This window comes from Petromyzon marinus, unplaced genomic scaffold, assembly GCF_048934315.1.
Source record: "Petromyzon marinus isolate PM22_M1 ecotype Great Lakes invasive population unplaced genomic scaffold, UKy_Petmar_22M1.pri1.0 PM_G_Scaffold_1, whole genome shotgun sequence".
NCBI classification, from domain to species: Eukaryota; Metazoa; Chordata; class Hyperoartia; order Petromyzontiformes; family Petromyzontidae; genus Petromyzon; species Petromyzon marinus.
The window spans coordinates 12,101,383-12,114,689 of NW_027422650.1; the positions used below are offsets into that span (position 1 = coordinate 12,101,383).

The 13,307-nt window shown below is 44.6% G+C and overlaps 1 protein-coding gene across 1 annotated transcript; it reads left to right on the top strand.

Moving 5' to 3' along the window:
• Positions 1 to 1,991: 1,991 nt before the first annotated feature.
• Positions 1,992 to 8,766, top strand: LOC142908567 (uncharacterized). Its single transcript, XM_076059326.1, has 2 exons — positions 1,992 to 3,911; positions 8,758 to 8,766. Exons 1-2 carry the CDS (start codon positions 1,992 to 1,994, stop codon positions 8,764 to 8,766), a joined length of 1,929 nt encoding a protein of 642 aa, XP_075915441.1.
• The last annotated feature ends 4,541 nt before the right edge of the window (positions 8,767 to 13,307 follow it).

Consider the following 13,307-nt stretch of genomic DNA (forward strand, 5'->3'; position numbering starts at 1 on the left):
AAGCGGCCTTCATCAGGTGAAGGGACGAGACTGTCTCTAGGACAGCGCTGGAGTGGAAGAAGCCACGCTTAGATCACGACCTTTAAGCTGTGTGAGAAGAAAAAGACCAAGCGCCTTGACAAAGGAATTAGCATATAATTTAGCATTGAAATGGCTCATTGAAATAGCTAAGTTAAAGTATACACATCCGCAGAGGTACCCCTTGACAAAGGAATTAGCATAAAATTTAGCATTGAAATAGCTGAGTGATTAGCTTGTTAAAGTCAGAGCATATACATTCACCGAGGCACCTAGTACTCATCACGTCCAGTGACTGGTGGCTCATTAACATAATGTATCCGTTAAAGCCGTCGAAAGTTTATTGCGACGGGTTCAGCGCCCACGCCCCCATCCCTCCACATATGGGCCGGCGTCATTAACATAATTTATTCAGTTGGAGAGCAGCTCTTGGGAGGGAAGTGACGTCATACTACTTCCTGCTGTCGCGAGGTAACAGGAAGCTGCCGTGTGCGCGCTTGCACTGAAATCCGAGGTGAGAAATTATCATCGTTGTGGTGGTGGTTGTTGTTGTTGTTGTTTACCAAGGTAGAGCCTCTCTCTCGTAGGGATGTCAGTTGAGTAGCAGCGAGCATGGGAATCGATGTCCAGGTTGGAACTTTACAACGCGGGGCCTAGCCACGCGGGGCCTTGCCTCCTGCCCTCGCCTGATTGCGTTTACTTTAATTATCTCGCTTAAGTTTAATTTGTCTTCACCCGGCTCGCCACTTTGTAACTTTGTTTTATTGTAAATATTCACGCAGTTTTTATTTTCTTTTGTTTTCACCAGGCCAAGCCCGCTTGAGCTGCTATACCGCTCTTGTTATCAGAAGCGACCTGCCCACAACAACACAAGGTGAGGCTTTGTCAACGTGTGTGAATGTTTTGACTTAAAACTTTGGTGACTGCAGGAATTAATATTCTTGGTTCTTTCGGTAAAGTCACGTAGATAAAAAATAAAATAAGAAAAATAAAAAAAAAAGTAATACACCCACGACGTTTCGATCGCAACACAAGTGGTCTTTATCTTATTGAATTTAATCTGTTATTTTTATTTTCTATCTACGTGACTTTACTGAAAGAACCAACAATACGTGCGTCAATGTATCTATCGGTCAAAGACGCTAAGCGCGTGCCGCTGTTGACTCTGAATGTGTGGAGGGGAACACCTTCACCACGGGGATAGAGAGACAGAGACACGGATAGCCTCGGCTATGTTGATTGATCCTCGATTCATTACTTGGTGGAGTGAGGAAGAATTAATGCTGAGCAGATGAAGGTGGCCAGGCATGGTTCTGGTCACACCACCACCTGTTTACCCATGGCAGTGTGTGACAGTGTCAAGTTTGTGTTTGCAGTAAAGTCTATTAACTCTATTGCACACGGAGGTTATATCAAAACAATAGTTTATTTTTGTTTTCCTCTGGAACGCTTTGTAAGAATGGAAACAGGAGGTGAACACAGCACACACATGCAGCTGAATTCGGAACTCTTCATCCCAGCATTCAAGGACATCTGAGCCTGGATTCACACCTCTAAGTTGCGATTGAACATTAATTTCTGCATAACACAAATAGTATTGCTATGTCAGCTGAATTTAGCTCTCATAAATATTCCTTTTGTAGTCAGACAGCCGAAATTGTGTGCTTAGAGTTTTGGATTATCATTCATCTTGAAGATATGAAGGCTTCCAGGCATATTAATGACATTTGCCCTATCATTGTGTGCCCTAACAGCCCGTGGAGAGAAACCCTTCAGGTGCACTCTGTGCAGGAAGGCGTTTGCACGTTCATCAAATCTGATGAATTTGGGAAACTTTTTCACTACATCATGAATATATTAATAAGTATAGACGTGTAAGTCACGTGTGCATTCCTCTGTGCCTGACGTGTAGATGGTGTGGATTTTCTTTTTTTTCTGTCTGCAGCTGACGCTTCCTCTGCAGAATTGGTCTGATGGAGCAAAGGCACTCAGCGCAGCTCGGTACGACAAGTCAACAATGCGACCAGCGTGCATACAGCACGGACCGGACTGGAAATCTGACACGGCACCAGAGAAGTCACAAAGGAGAGAGACCCTTCAAATGTACTGTGTGTGGGAAGGCGTTTGCATTGCCATCAGTTTTTCAGAACCACCAGAGAACACACACGGGAGAGAAACCCTTCAGGTGCACTGTGTGCGGGAAGGCGTTTACACAGTCATGTAATCTTGTAATACACCAGAGAACACACACGGGAGAGAAACCCTTCAAGTGCAGTGTGTGTGGGAAGACATTTTCAGATTTATCTACTCTTAAAAAACACCAGAGAACACACACAGGAGAGAAACCCTTCAAGTGCAGTGTGTGCGTGAAGGCATTTGCACAGTCATCTGATCTTGTAAAACACCAGAGAACACACACGGAAGAGAAACCCTTCAGGTGCACGATGTGCGGGATGGCGTTTGCACAGTCATGTAATCTTGTAACACACCAGAGAACACACACGGGAGAGAAACCCTTCAAGTGCAGTGTGTGTGGGAAGGCATTTTCACATTTATCTACTCTTAAAACACACCAGAGAACACACACGGGAGAGAAACCCTTCAAGTGCAGTGTGTGTGGGAAGACATTTTCAGATTTATCTACTCTTAAAAAACACCAGAGAACACACACAGGAGAGAAACCCTTCAAGTGCAGTGTGTGCGTGAAGGCATTTGCACAGTCATCTGATCTTGTAAAACACCAGAGAACACACACGGGAGAGAAACCCTTCAGGTGCACGATGTGCGGGATGGCGTTTGCACAGTCATGTAATCTTGTAACACACCAGAGAACACACACAGGAGAGAAACCCTTCAATTGCACTGTGTGTGGGAAGACATTTTCAGATTCATCTACTCTTAAAACACACCAGAGAACACACACGGGAGAGAAACCCTTCAGGTGCAGTGTGTGTGGGAAGACATTTTCACATTTATCTACTCTTAAAAAACACCAGAGAACACACACAGGAGAGAAACCCTTCAAGTGCAGTGTGTGTGGAAAGGCATTTTCAGATTCATCTCATCTTCAAAGACACCAGAGAACACGCACGGGAGAGAAACCCTTCAAGTGCAGTGTGTGTGGGAAGACATTTTCAGATTCATTTGCTCTTAAAACACACCAGAGAACACACACAGGAGAGAAACCCTTCAAGTGCAGTGTGTGTGGAAAGGCATTTTCAGATTCATCTGCTCTTAATACACACCAGAGAAAACACACGGGAGAGAAACCCTTCAAGTGCAGTGTGTGTGGGAAGGCATTTGCACAGTCATCTGCTCTTAAAAAACACCAGAGAACACACATGGGAGAGAAACCCTTCAAGTGCACTGTGTGTGGGAAGACATTTTCAGATTCATCTGCTCTTAAAACACACCAGAGAACACACACGGGAGAGAAACCCTTCAAGTGCACTGTATGTGGGAAGGCATTTGTACAGTCATTTGCTCTTAAAACACACCAGAGAACACACACGGGAGAGAAACCCTTCAGGTGCAGTGTGTGTGGGAAGACATTTTCACAGTTATCTGCTCTTAAAACACACCAGAGTACACACACGGGAGAGAAACCCTTCAAGTGCAGTGTGTATGGGAAGGCATTTTCACAGTCATCTGCTCTTAAAACACACCAGAGAACACAGAAGCATCAGAAGATCCACAAGGAGTGCAGTCTGAAATCAGCTTGTGAAAGTCAAAGTGCCGCAATTATCCCACCCCTCATGAAACACGAACCGGAAGAAAATCCCAGCTTGGACACTTTTAAAGGTATCGAGGTGAAATGTGAAGAGGTGATGGTGAAATGTGAAGAAGTGATGGTGAAGAGGGAAGAAGTGATGGGGAAGAGCGAAGAAGTGAAGGTAAAATGTGAAGATGAAGATTCAACTCCAAAATGGGACCTTCACATCGATGGAGGCAACGTAAAGCAGGAGGTGAATTCTGACTGTGAGGCAGAGCGAGGCAACTCCCAGCAGTTTGTGGAAGTGGAGGTGTGGGTGGACTTCCTCCGAGACAATACAAAGTCAAGTGGAGACCCGGTAGATGTGTAAACTTTGCGTTTTAATAATTGTGTTTTTTAATTTTATTTTGGGCACCTTTATAATACACGCCACAGGACCCGCACGAGCTTAATCCGGCACTGTCCGGGATACCGTTCCAGTGGCCAACCAGGCTGTTGAAACCACCGCGGGTGGAGTTGAGGGTGACGGTGGAGGGCGCGAAGGGGGCGAGTGATGCCGATGGGCGGCGAGGTGGTCACCCGAGATGATGCCCAGTGGGGAGACGAAACAATGAAATCGCTCCACGTGTCAGGTGATGTTGATATCGAAAACTGACATATAACTGGCATGCCATAAATAGGAAATTAACTCTGCTTATTCGAATCAATGTATTCATATATGTTGATAAACTGTTTTCAAGCAGATTGTCTCTAACGGCGACTACAGGGACCACGTGATTGTTTAAAAATGTCTTTGATTATAACTATAATTGCCTACAATTCGTCATGTGTAGCTTATTTAGACTATAATTTATTCACTACCCAAACTGTATTTACTTGAAAACATAGAGCTGATATTTGTAAGCAGTCTTTTTTATTTATACGTTAAGTGGAATTGGTAAAAAAAATATTTGTACACGTAGAGGCGTTGTGGTCCATAAGTCTGGTGACACAGAGGCGTTGTGGTCCATAAGTCTGGTGACACAGAGGCGTTGTGGTCCATAAGTCTGGTGACAAAGGCATTGTGGTCCATAAGTCTGGTGACACAGGCGTTGTGGTCCATAAGTCTGGTGACAGAGGCGTTGTGGTCCATAAGTCTGGTGACAGAGGCGTTGTGGTCCATAAGTCTGGTGACACAGAGGCGTTGTGGTCCATAAGTCTGGTGACACAGGCGTTGTGGTCCATAAGTCTGGTGACACAGAGCCGTTGTGGTCCATAAGTCTGGTGACACAGGCGTTGTGGTCCATAAGTCTGGTGACACAGAGCCGTTGTGGTCCATAAGTCTGGTGACACAGAGGCGTTGTGGTCCATAAGTCTGGTGACACAGGCGTTGTGGTCCATAAGTCTATGGGCTGTGTTGAGTCTATGGCAGTGTTGAGTCTATGGAAGTGTTGAGTCTATGGGTAGTGCTGAGTGTGTAGACAGTGTTGAGTCTGTGGGTAGTGTTGAGTCTATGGCAGTGTTGAGTCTATGGGTGGTAGTGTTGAGTCTGTGGGTAGTGTTGAGTCTATGGCAGTGTTGAGTCTATGGATGGTAGTGTTGAGTCCATGGGTAGTGCTGAGTCTATGGGTAGCAGTGTTGAGTCTATGGGTGGCAGTGTTGAGTCCATTGGTAGTGCTGAGTCTATGGGCAGTGCTGATTGTATGTGCAGTGTTGAGTCTATAATAGTGTTGTGTCTATAGTAGTGTTGAGTCTATGGGTGGTAGTGTTGAGTCTATAGTAGTGTTGAGTCTATGGTAGTGTTGAGTCTATGGGTGGTAGTGTTGTGTCTATGGTAGTGTTGTGTCTATGGGAGTGTTGAGTCTATGGTAGTGTTGAGTCTATGGGTGGTAGTGTTGTGTCTATGGTAGTGTTGTGTCTATGGTAGTGTTGAGTCTATGGGTGGTAGTGTTGAGTCTATGGGTGGTAGTGTTGAGTCTATGGTAGTGTTGTGTCTATGGTAGTGTTGAGTCTGTGGGTGGTAGTGTTGAGTCTATGGGTGGTAGTGTTGAGTCTATGGTAGTGTTGAGTCTGTGGTAGTGTTGAGTCTATGGTAGTGTTGAGTCTATGGTAGTGTTGAGTCTATGGTAGTGTTGTGTCTATGGTAGTGTTGTCTACAGTGAGGGAAAAAAGTATTTGGTCCCCTGCTGGTTTTGTACGTTAGCCCCATGACAAAGAAATGATCAGCCTATAATTTTAATGATACGTTTATTTGAACAGTGAGAGACAGAACAACAACAACAACAAAATCCATAAAAACGATTCGCTACGTGGCCACGAGTGACGGTGAAATATGAAGAAGGGGCGACCTTGAAGCGTGAAGGTCAGGAATCTTCTCCGGGTGCTCCTCCCACGTTTGCAGGCGCCTATCAACGTCATCACAGCATCCCAATGGCAGTATTCTCGACACGAATATCTCGAGACTCAAGAAGGCTATTCTGGATAAAAATCATTCGCGTTATTCTCATGATTATTGTAATCCTCATGTGTGTATGTTGAACTCCTTTCGCACAGTACGTAGCCAACCTTGCTATACATCCTAAAAATAATAGAAGAGTCATCCTATGCAGAGACCGGTGCCTGCCAATAAATGTGTAACTTCCACCCTCGAGCTCAGATAAGAGCCGTCAAATGTATATTTGACAATGGTGACACTTTGCTTTGTGTTTCTGGATAAGGTTAACATATAGGTTGCATTTTGCATTCAAACAGATGACTATACAGGAATACAGCTTCTGACCTTCAAGTGTGCATAACGTTCATTTTATTTAAGCCGAGATGCCATTCATTAATGTGAATGGAAATAAGCTCAAATATGTTTTATGAAAGTATACCACATTGATGAAATTTATGGTGTGCATTATTGAAGGTCTGTGAACTTTATAACAGTCTTCCCAGCAAGTGAAGAAACTTGTCAAGCATTTCTAAAACACTTTATATAAACAAGGTTAATGTTTTAATGGTATCTGTGAAAGCAGAGGATGGAGCTCTTTTTTCATCAGCGGAGTACGGTGCCACACTCTTACACAGCAACTCTTTGAGTTTATGGATCACGCAATGATCGTAAAACTCTGCACGCCCGACTTGCAGGGCAGCACTGTGGTGTCTGTCAGAGCGTTCATTTTGATCTATGCACGTAGTCTTCAGTCTCGGTGGTGCTTTCCTGGGTAAATATTCTAATGAAATATGGATGATGAATGTTAGCAACTGCTCAATCTGCTGTGTGTGTATATATTTACATTTCTGCTCTAATTTGATGCGTGAGAAGGGGAGATCCATTTTTCACTTAATGGGAACCAGTCTTTCCAAAAAAAGACTGCAATATAGTGGCTGTACAAATATACTTACAGCTTTGTTGAACAGCACCGCTCACCTTCATTACAGTGGAGATAACCCATGTATATCTGTTCACCAACATTGATCTGTTGTTCACACATTACTAAGCTTGTGGTTATGGTGGTGGAGGCAGAAAAATACATTCTCATCCCCACAGTTCACAATTGTAATGCGAGCTTGTGATCTTTGCAGGTCTTTCTCCGGGTCAGACCACCTTGCCTTGCACATGAAGAGTGTTGTATGTGTAGAGGTGTTACGGGAGGGTGACACGCGGTTGTGTAACGGTGGCCACACAAACACGTGTAGAGGTGTTACGGGAGGGTGACACGCGGTTGTGTAACGGTGTCCACAAACACGTGTAGAGGTGTTACGGGAGGGTGACACGCGGTTGTGTAACGGTGGCCACAAACACTTGTAGAGGTGTTACGGGAGGGTGACACGCGGTTGTGTAATGGTGTCCACAAACACGTGTAGAGGTGTTACGGGAGGGTGACACGCGGTTGTGTAACGGTGGCACACAAACACGTGTAGAGGCGTTACGGGAGGGTGACACGCGGTTGTGTAACGGTGGCACACAAACACGTGTAGAGGCGTTACGGGAGGGTGACACGCGGTTGTGTAACAGTGGCCACACAAACACGTGTAGAGGTGTTACGGGAGGGTGACACGCGGTTGTGTAACGGTGGCCACACAAACACTTGTAGAGGTGTTATGGGAGGGTGACACGCGGTTGTGTAACGGTGGCCACAAACACGTGTAGAGGCGTTACGGGAGGGTGACACGCGGTTGTGTAACGGTGGCCACAAACACGTGTAGAGGTGTTACGGGAGGGTGACACGCGGTTGTGTAACGGTGGCCACAAACACGTCCGCTACGGCCACCACCCTGGGGGACTGGGGGACGCTGTGATCACTCCCAGCCCCGCCCCTCAGTGAGGGACAGTATAAAAGGTGGGACCCGGGGAGCTGAGGTTTAGTTCGACTCAAGCAAGATGAAGAGCCAGTGAAGAACGAAGATCGACTAGCCAGACCCTGGAACTCCTTTGGCCCACTGCCCTTCTGAGGGCCGGGCACAGCAAGCCAGGGTGTGACCCCAGAGCCACGAGGGCCGATGTCCTTCCGAGGGCCGAACTCGTGTGGCTGGTGATCGGGACCTGCGCCGAAGCTGGGCCAGGTCAGACAGCCTCCTGAGAGAGGACCAGGATAGAGGGAACCAGGGAGCTGGCGTGGGCTAAGGCTCGGGGAACGTTCCCTCTGTATAGTACGGGTGAAGAGGCCGTTACCTCTTCAAGTATCAGATTAGCCACTGTAGAGTGAAGTGTCTGTAATAAATACGTGTTGCCTCCGAAGAATAAGTCTCCGTCGTCAATAAGGCCACTACACTTGCACAGCTGCTTCTGAAGTTGCTTGAAAGAGCCATTCTTACCCAATAGACAGTTTTTCACCATGACACAGGGGGTTATTTTGGGGGGTTATATATAAATGTTGTCGTTAAATCTGCCACCACCCGGCGCAGCCAACTAGTAAGGTTTTTCACTTAAACAGAAGACGCCAATTCGTCACTAGTACAACTCACGCCGGTGTGTTGGGGAGCGAAGCCACAACATCTGAGTACGACTTGGCATGTTCTGTTTGTGACGAACCTTACAAATTGGCTGTGTCGGATGGTGGCAGGTTTCATGACACAGTTACGTGTTCACGCAATCTAACCCAATAAAACCTACGAGGATGATATTTTGATTTAAAGCTTTCGTGACTGCAGGGATTCATATTCTTGGCTCTTTCGGTGAAGTCACCACCACGTAGAAGCGAAACAATAAAACCAAGAATAAGGATGATATTGGTCGCGAAAGCCGACGTGTTAAACAGTTCTTCACATTTCAATAATTCAGCAATGTATTTTGATCGCTCAAAGGTAAACTACCATATATGTAAATGCAGAAATAAATGTTTTACAAGACTTTGTTTGAGCTCTTGTTGGTGATTTGGCTAAGATCTTCAACTTGGCTACACTTGAGAATATGGTTTAATTTTGCACGCTCGCCTGGGTTTGAATCCAGGATCGGCGGTGCTGGGCTCAGTCATTTGACGCAGCATTACACCTCCAAACCACCTGTCGACTTTCTCATTTATTTTTCTTTATTTTTCACCTACGTGACTTTACCGAACAAAACCAAAGAGTATGAATCCTTGCAGTCACGAAAGCTTCAAATCTAGAAGAAAAAAATGTCTATATTTGTGCCTTCAAGAATAATACTGGTTGGAGTGCCCTTTCAACGAGTAGCGTTGCATAATAATCAGTCATCCTATTGTTAACAACGTGACAATAATTGCATTAAGGGGCGCGCATGATCAATGACCGAATGCTGTGTTGTGTGACAATTCAAGTAACGAAACATTGCGGCCATTGAGTGGTATTGATAAGGCAATTAGAAGTATTTCAGTCGAACGCTTTTAATTCATAATCGTTATGAATCAATGAACGAACATCGACGTGGTACTGTGCTGAAGATTTCAACCATAATAACTTCGCATATCAGAATGTGTTAAGGATTGGATACGAATCAAAGACCGAGTGCCGTGTTGTGTAACAATTCAAGTATACGAGTTTTCATAATATAAAGTTAAGGTTTGATAGAATAGTTCGCATGTTTTTAATCTCTCTCTCAACAACCGATCGATTGCGTTACGCGTCGGGAATTAACCACAGGTGCAGCTATCGAGGTGAAACAACGCAATTTGTGATGGTATCATGTTAACGCTGTGTTGAAATTCCAAAATCCCGAGATTGAGTTTTCATATTATCCAAAAATTAAAGTTAGCTAGAAAATAAAATTGATTAAAGCAGGTTTGTGTGTGATTCTTCCTGAAATTCTGCATAATATTGTTCTGCGTATGAGATCTGAATCCTGGGGACCTATCATAAGCACACTATCACAACACAATCCATAACACACATAATTCATAATGTTCAATCAAGAGTAATCGTATCCTTATCGATAATACGGAATTAAAGAGCAGAGTCGAATCGACTCTCTCATTCACGCTCACAACGCCTGCGTCACTGCATACGATTAATTGCGCCATTCCAATTCATAACACAATCCTAGTCACCGAGGCTCGACCCGATAATATATAACTACCTACATTATCATAACCATGCCCACTCGCATAAATTAATACGAGTATCTCTCGAATCAGCATAATTTATGCACATAATTACACCAATTAACATAAATACAGATAAATTATGGAAATTTCAAATTTCATTTAATTTTCATTATTTTCATCAATTTTCATAACACCTATATATACAACAGTGTACACAGACACAGTGTACACACACACACTGTACACACACACAGTGTACACACACACTGTACACACAGTGTAAACACGCAGTATAAACACACAGAGTGTACACACACACAGTGTAAACACACACAGAGTAAACACACACAGTGTAAACACAGTGTAAACACACAGTGTACACACACAGAGTGTACACACACAGTGTACACACACAAACAGTGTACACACACATTGTGTACACACATGTACACACACACATTGTGTATACACACAGTGTACACACACACAGTGTACACACTGTGCACACACAGTGTACACACACAGTGTACACACACACAGTGTACACACAGACACATTGCGTACACACACAGTGTACACACAGACACATTGCGTACACACACATTGTATACACACACAGTGTACACAAACACTGTACACACACAGTGTACACACACATATTGTGTACATACACACAGTGTACACACACACAGTGTACACACACACACGGTGTACACACAAACAGTGTATACACACAGTGTACACACACACATTGCACACACACAGTATATACACAGTGTGCACACACAGTATATACACACACACAGTGTACACACACACAGTGTACACACACAGTGTACACACACACAGTGTACACACACACAGTGTACACACACACTGTCCACACACACACAGTGTACACACACACTGTCCACACACACACAGTGTACACACACACAGTGCACACACACATAACATACACACAGTGTACACACACACAGTGTACACACACACACACACTGTACACACACAGTGTACACACATACACACAGTGTACACACACACACACAGTGTACACACACACAGTGTACACACACACAGTGTACACACACACACGGTGTATACACAATAATGTCCACGTTGTTGTAGCTGAGCCCACACACCCAAGGGAGGGAGCAATGAAAATGAATCTAAATCAACTTAAACTCCAACTCTGTGACGTCACCACTCAGCATTGCTTCATCGGCGTGAAACGCCAGGGGGAGGTGTACCTCGCTAGTGACGTCATGTCACCAAGGTATTCCACCGCGCTCTTGAGCGTGACGTCGCCTCCGCTTGGGTCACTGCCGATTGCGTTCCAGTGGCAATCCTTATTTGGGCAAAGCTACGCCCAGTGACGGCAACTCATTAACATAATGTGTTCGTTAAAGCCGTCGCGAGTTTATTGCGACGAGTTCATTGCCCACGACAAATGGGACGAGTGACATTAACATAATTTATTTATTCTCTAATTTATTCAGATACGGAGCCGCTCATTGTGGGAGGAGCGTGCCTCGTACCCCGGATGTGACGTCATGGCACCTGCAGCTGCGTGACGTCATGAGGTAACAAATCCAAGGTGAGAAATTCTCATTGCGATTGTGGTTGTGGTGGTGGTGGTTGTTGTTGTTTACCAAGGTAGAGCTTCGCTCTCTCTCGTAGGGATGTCAGTTGAATAGCAGCGAGCATGGGAATCGATGTCCAGGTTGGAACTTTACAACGCGGGGCCTAGCCACGCGGGGCCTTGCCTCCTGCCCTCGCCTGATTGCATTCACTTTAATTATCTCGCTTAAGTTTAATTTGTCTTCACCCGGCTCGCCACTTTGTAACTTTGTTTTATTGTAAATATTCACGCAGTTTTTATTTTCGTTCTTTTGTTAGCAGGCCAAGCCCGCTTGAGCTGCTATACCGCTCTTGTTATCAGAAGCAACCTGCCCACAACAACACAAGGTGAGGCTTTGTCAACGTGTGTGAATGTTTTGACTTAAAACTTTGGTGACTGCAGGAATTAATATTCTTGGTTCTTTCGGTAAAGTCACGTAGATAGAAAATAAAATAAAAATAACATAATAAACATAAAAATATATTAAATAAAGCAAAAAAAACCCGCGTTTTGATTGCAACTCAAGTGGTCTTTATTTAATGTAATTGTATTATCTGTTATTGTTATTTTCTATCTACGTAACTTTACTGAAAGAAACAAGAATACGTGTGTCAATGTCTATCGGTCAAAGACGCTAAACGGAGATACGCGCAAACTCCAAATATACAGCAGGCGTCAGGGTCGGGATCGAACCCACGACTTCCAGGGTCGGGATCGAACCCACGACTTCCTGTATACCAGGTGAGGTAGTTAACATCTCACCACGGAGAGAGACACGCAAACTCCAGTTAGCCTCGGCTATGTTCGTTGATCCTCAATTAATTACTTGGTGGAGTGAGGAAGCATTCATGCCAAGCAGATGAAGGTGGCCAGGCATGATTCTAGACACGCCACCGCCTGTTTACCCAGTGACAGTGTACAGTTTGTGTTTGCAGTAACGTCTATTAACTCTGTTGAACACGGACGTTATAGCGTAACAATAGTTTACTTTTGTTTTCCTCTGGAACTCTTTATAAGAATGGAAACTGGAGGTGGACACAGCACGCACATGCAGCTGAAGTCGGAACTGTTCATCCCAGCATTTAAGGACATCTGAGCCTGGATTCACACCTCTGCCTAACACAAATAGTATTGTTTTCAACACCCTTTGCTATGTCAGCTGAATTTAGCTTTCATAAATATTCCTTTTGTAGCCAGACAGCTGAAATTGTGTGCTCGGAGTTTTGGGTGAACATTCATTTTGAAGATACGAGGACTTCCAGGCATGTTTATAACCATTTGCCCTCTCATTGTGTGCCATAACAGCCCTGTGATGAATTTGGGAAGCGTTTTTACTACATCATGAATATATGAATAAGTATAGACGTGTAAGTCACGTGTTACTGTGTATATATGCTTTCCTCTGTGCATCGATACTGACGTGTAGATGGTGTGGATATTATTTTTTTCTGTCTGCAGCTGACGCTTCCTCTGACGCTTCCTCTGCAGAATT

Excerpts from the sequence above, each read along its gene's own strand:
- LOC142908567 (XM_076059326.1), top strand. The coding sequence starts at position 1,992 with ATGGAGCAAAGGCACTCAGCGCAGCTCGGTACGACAAGTCAACAATGC.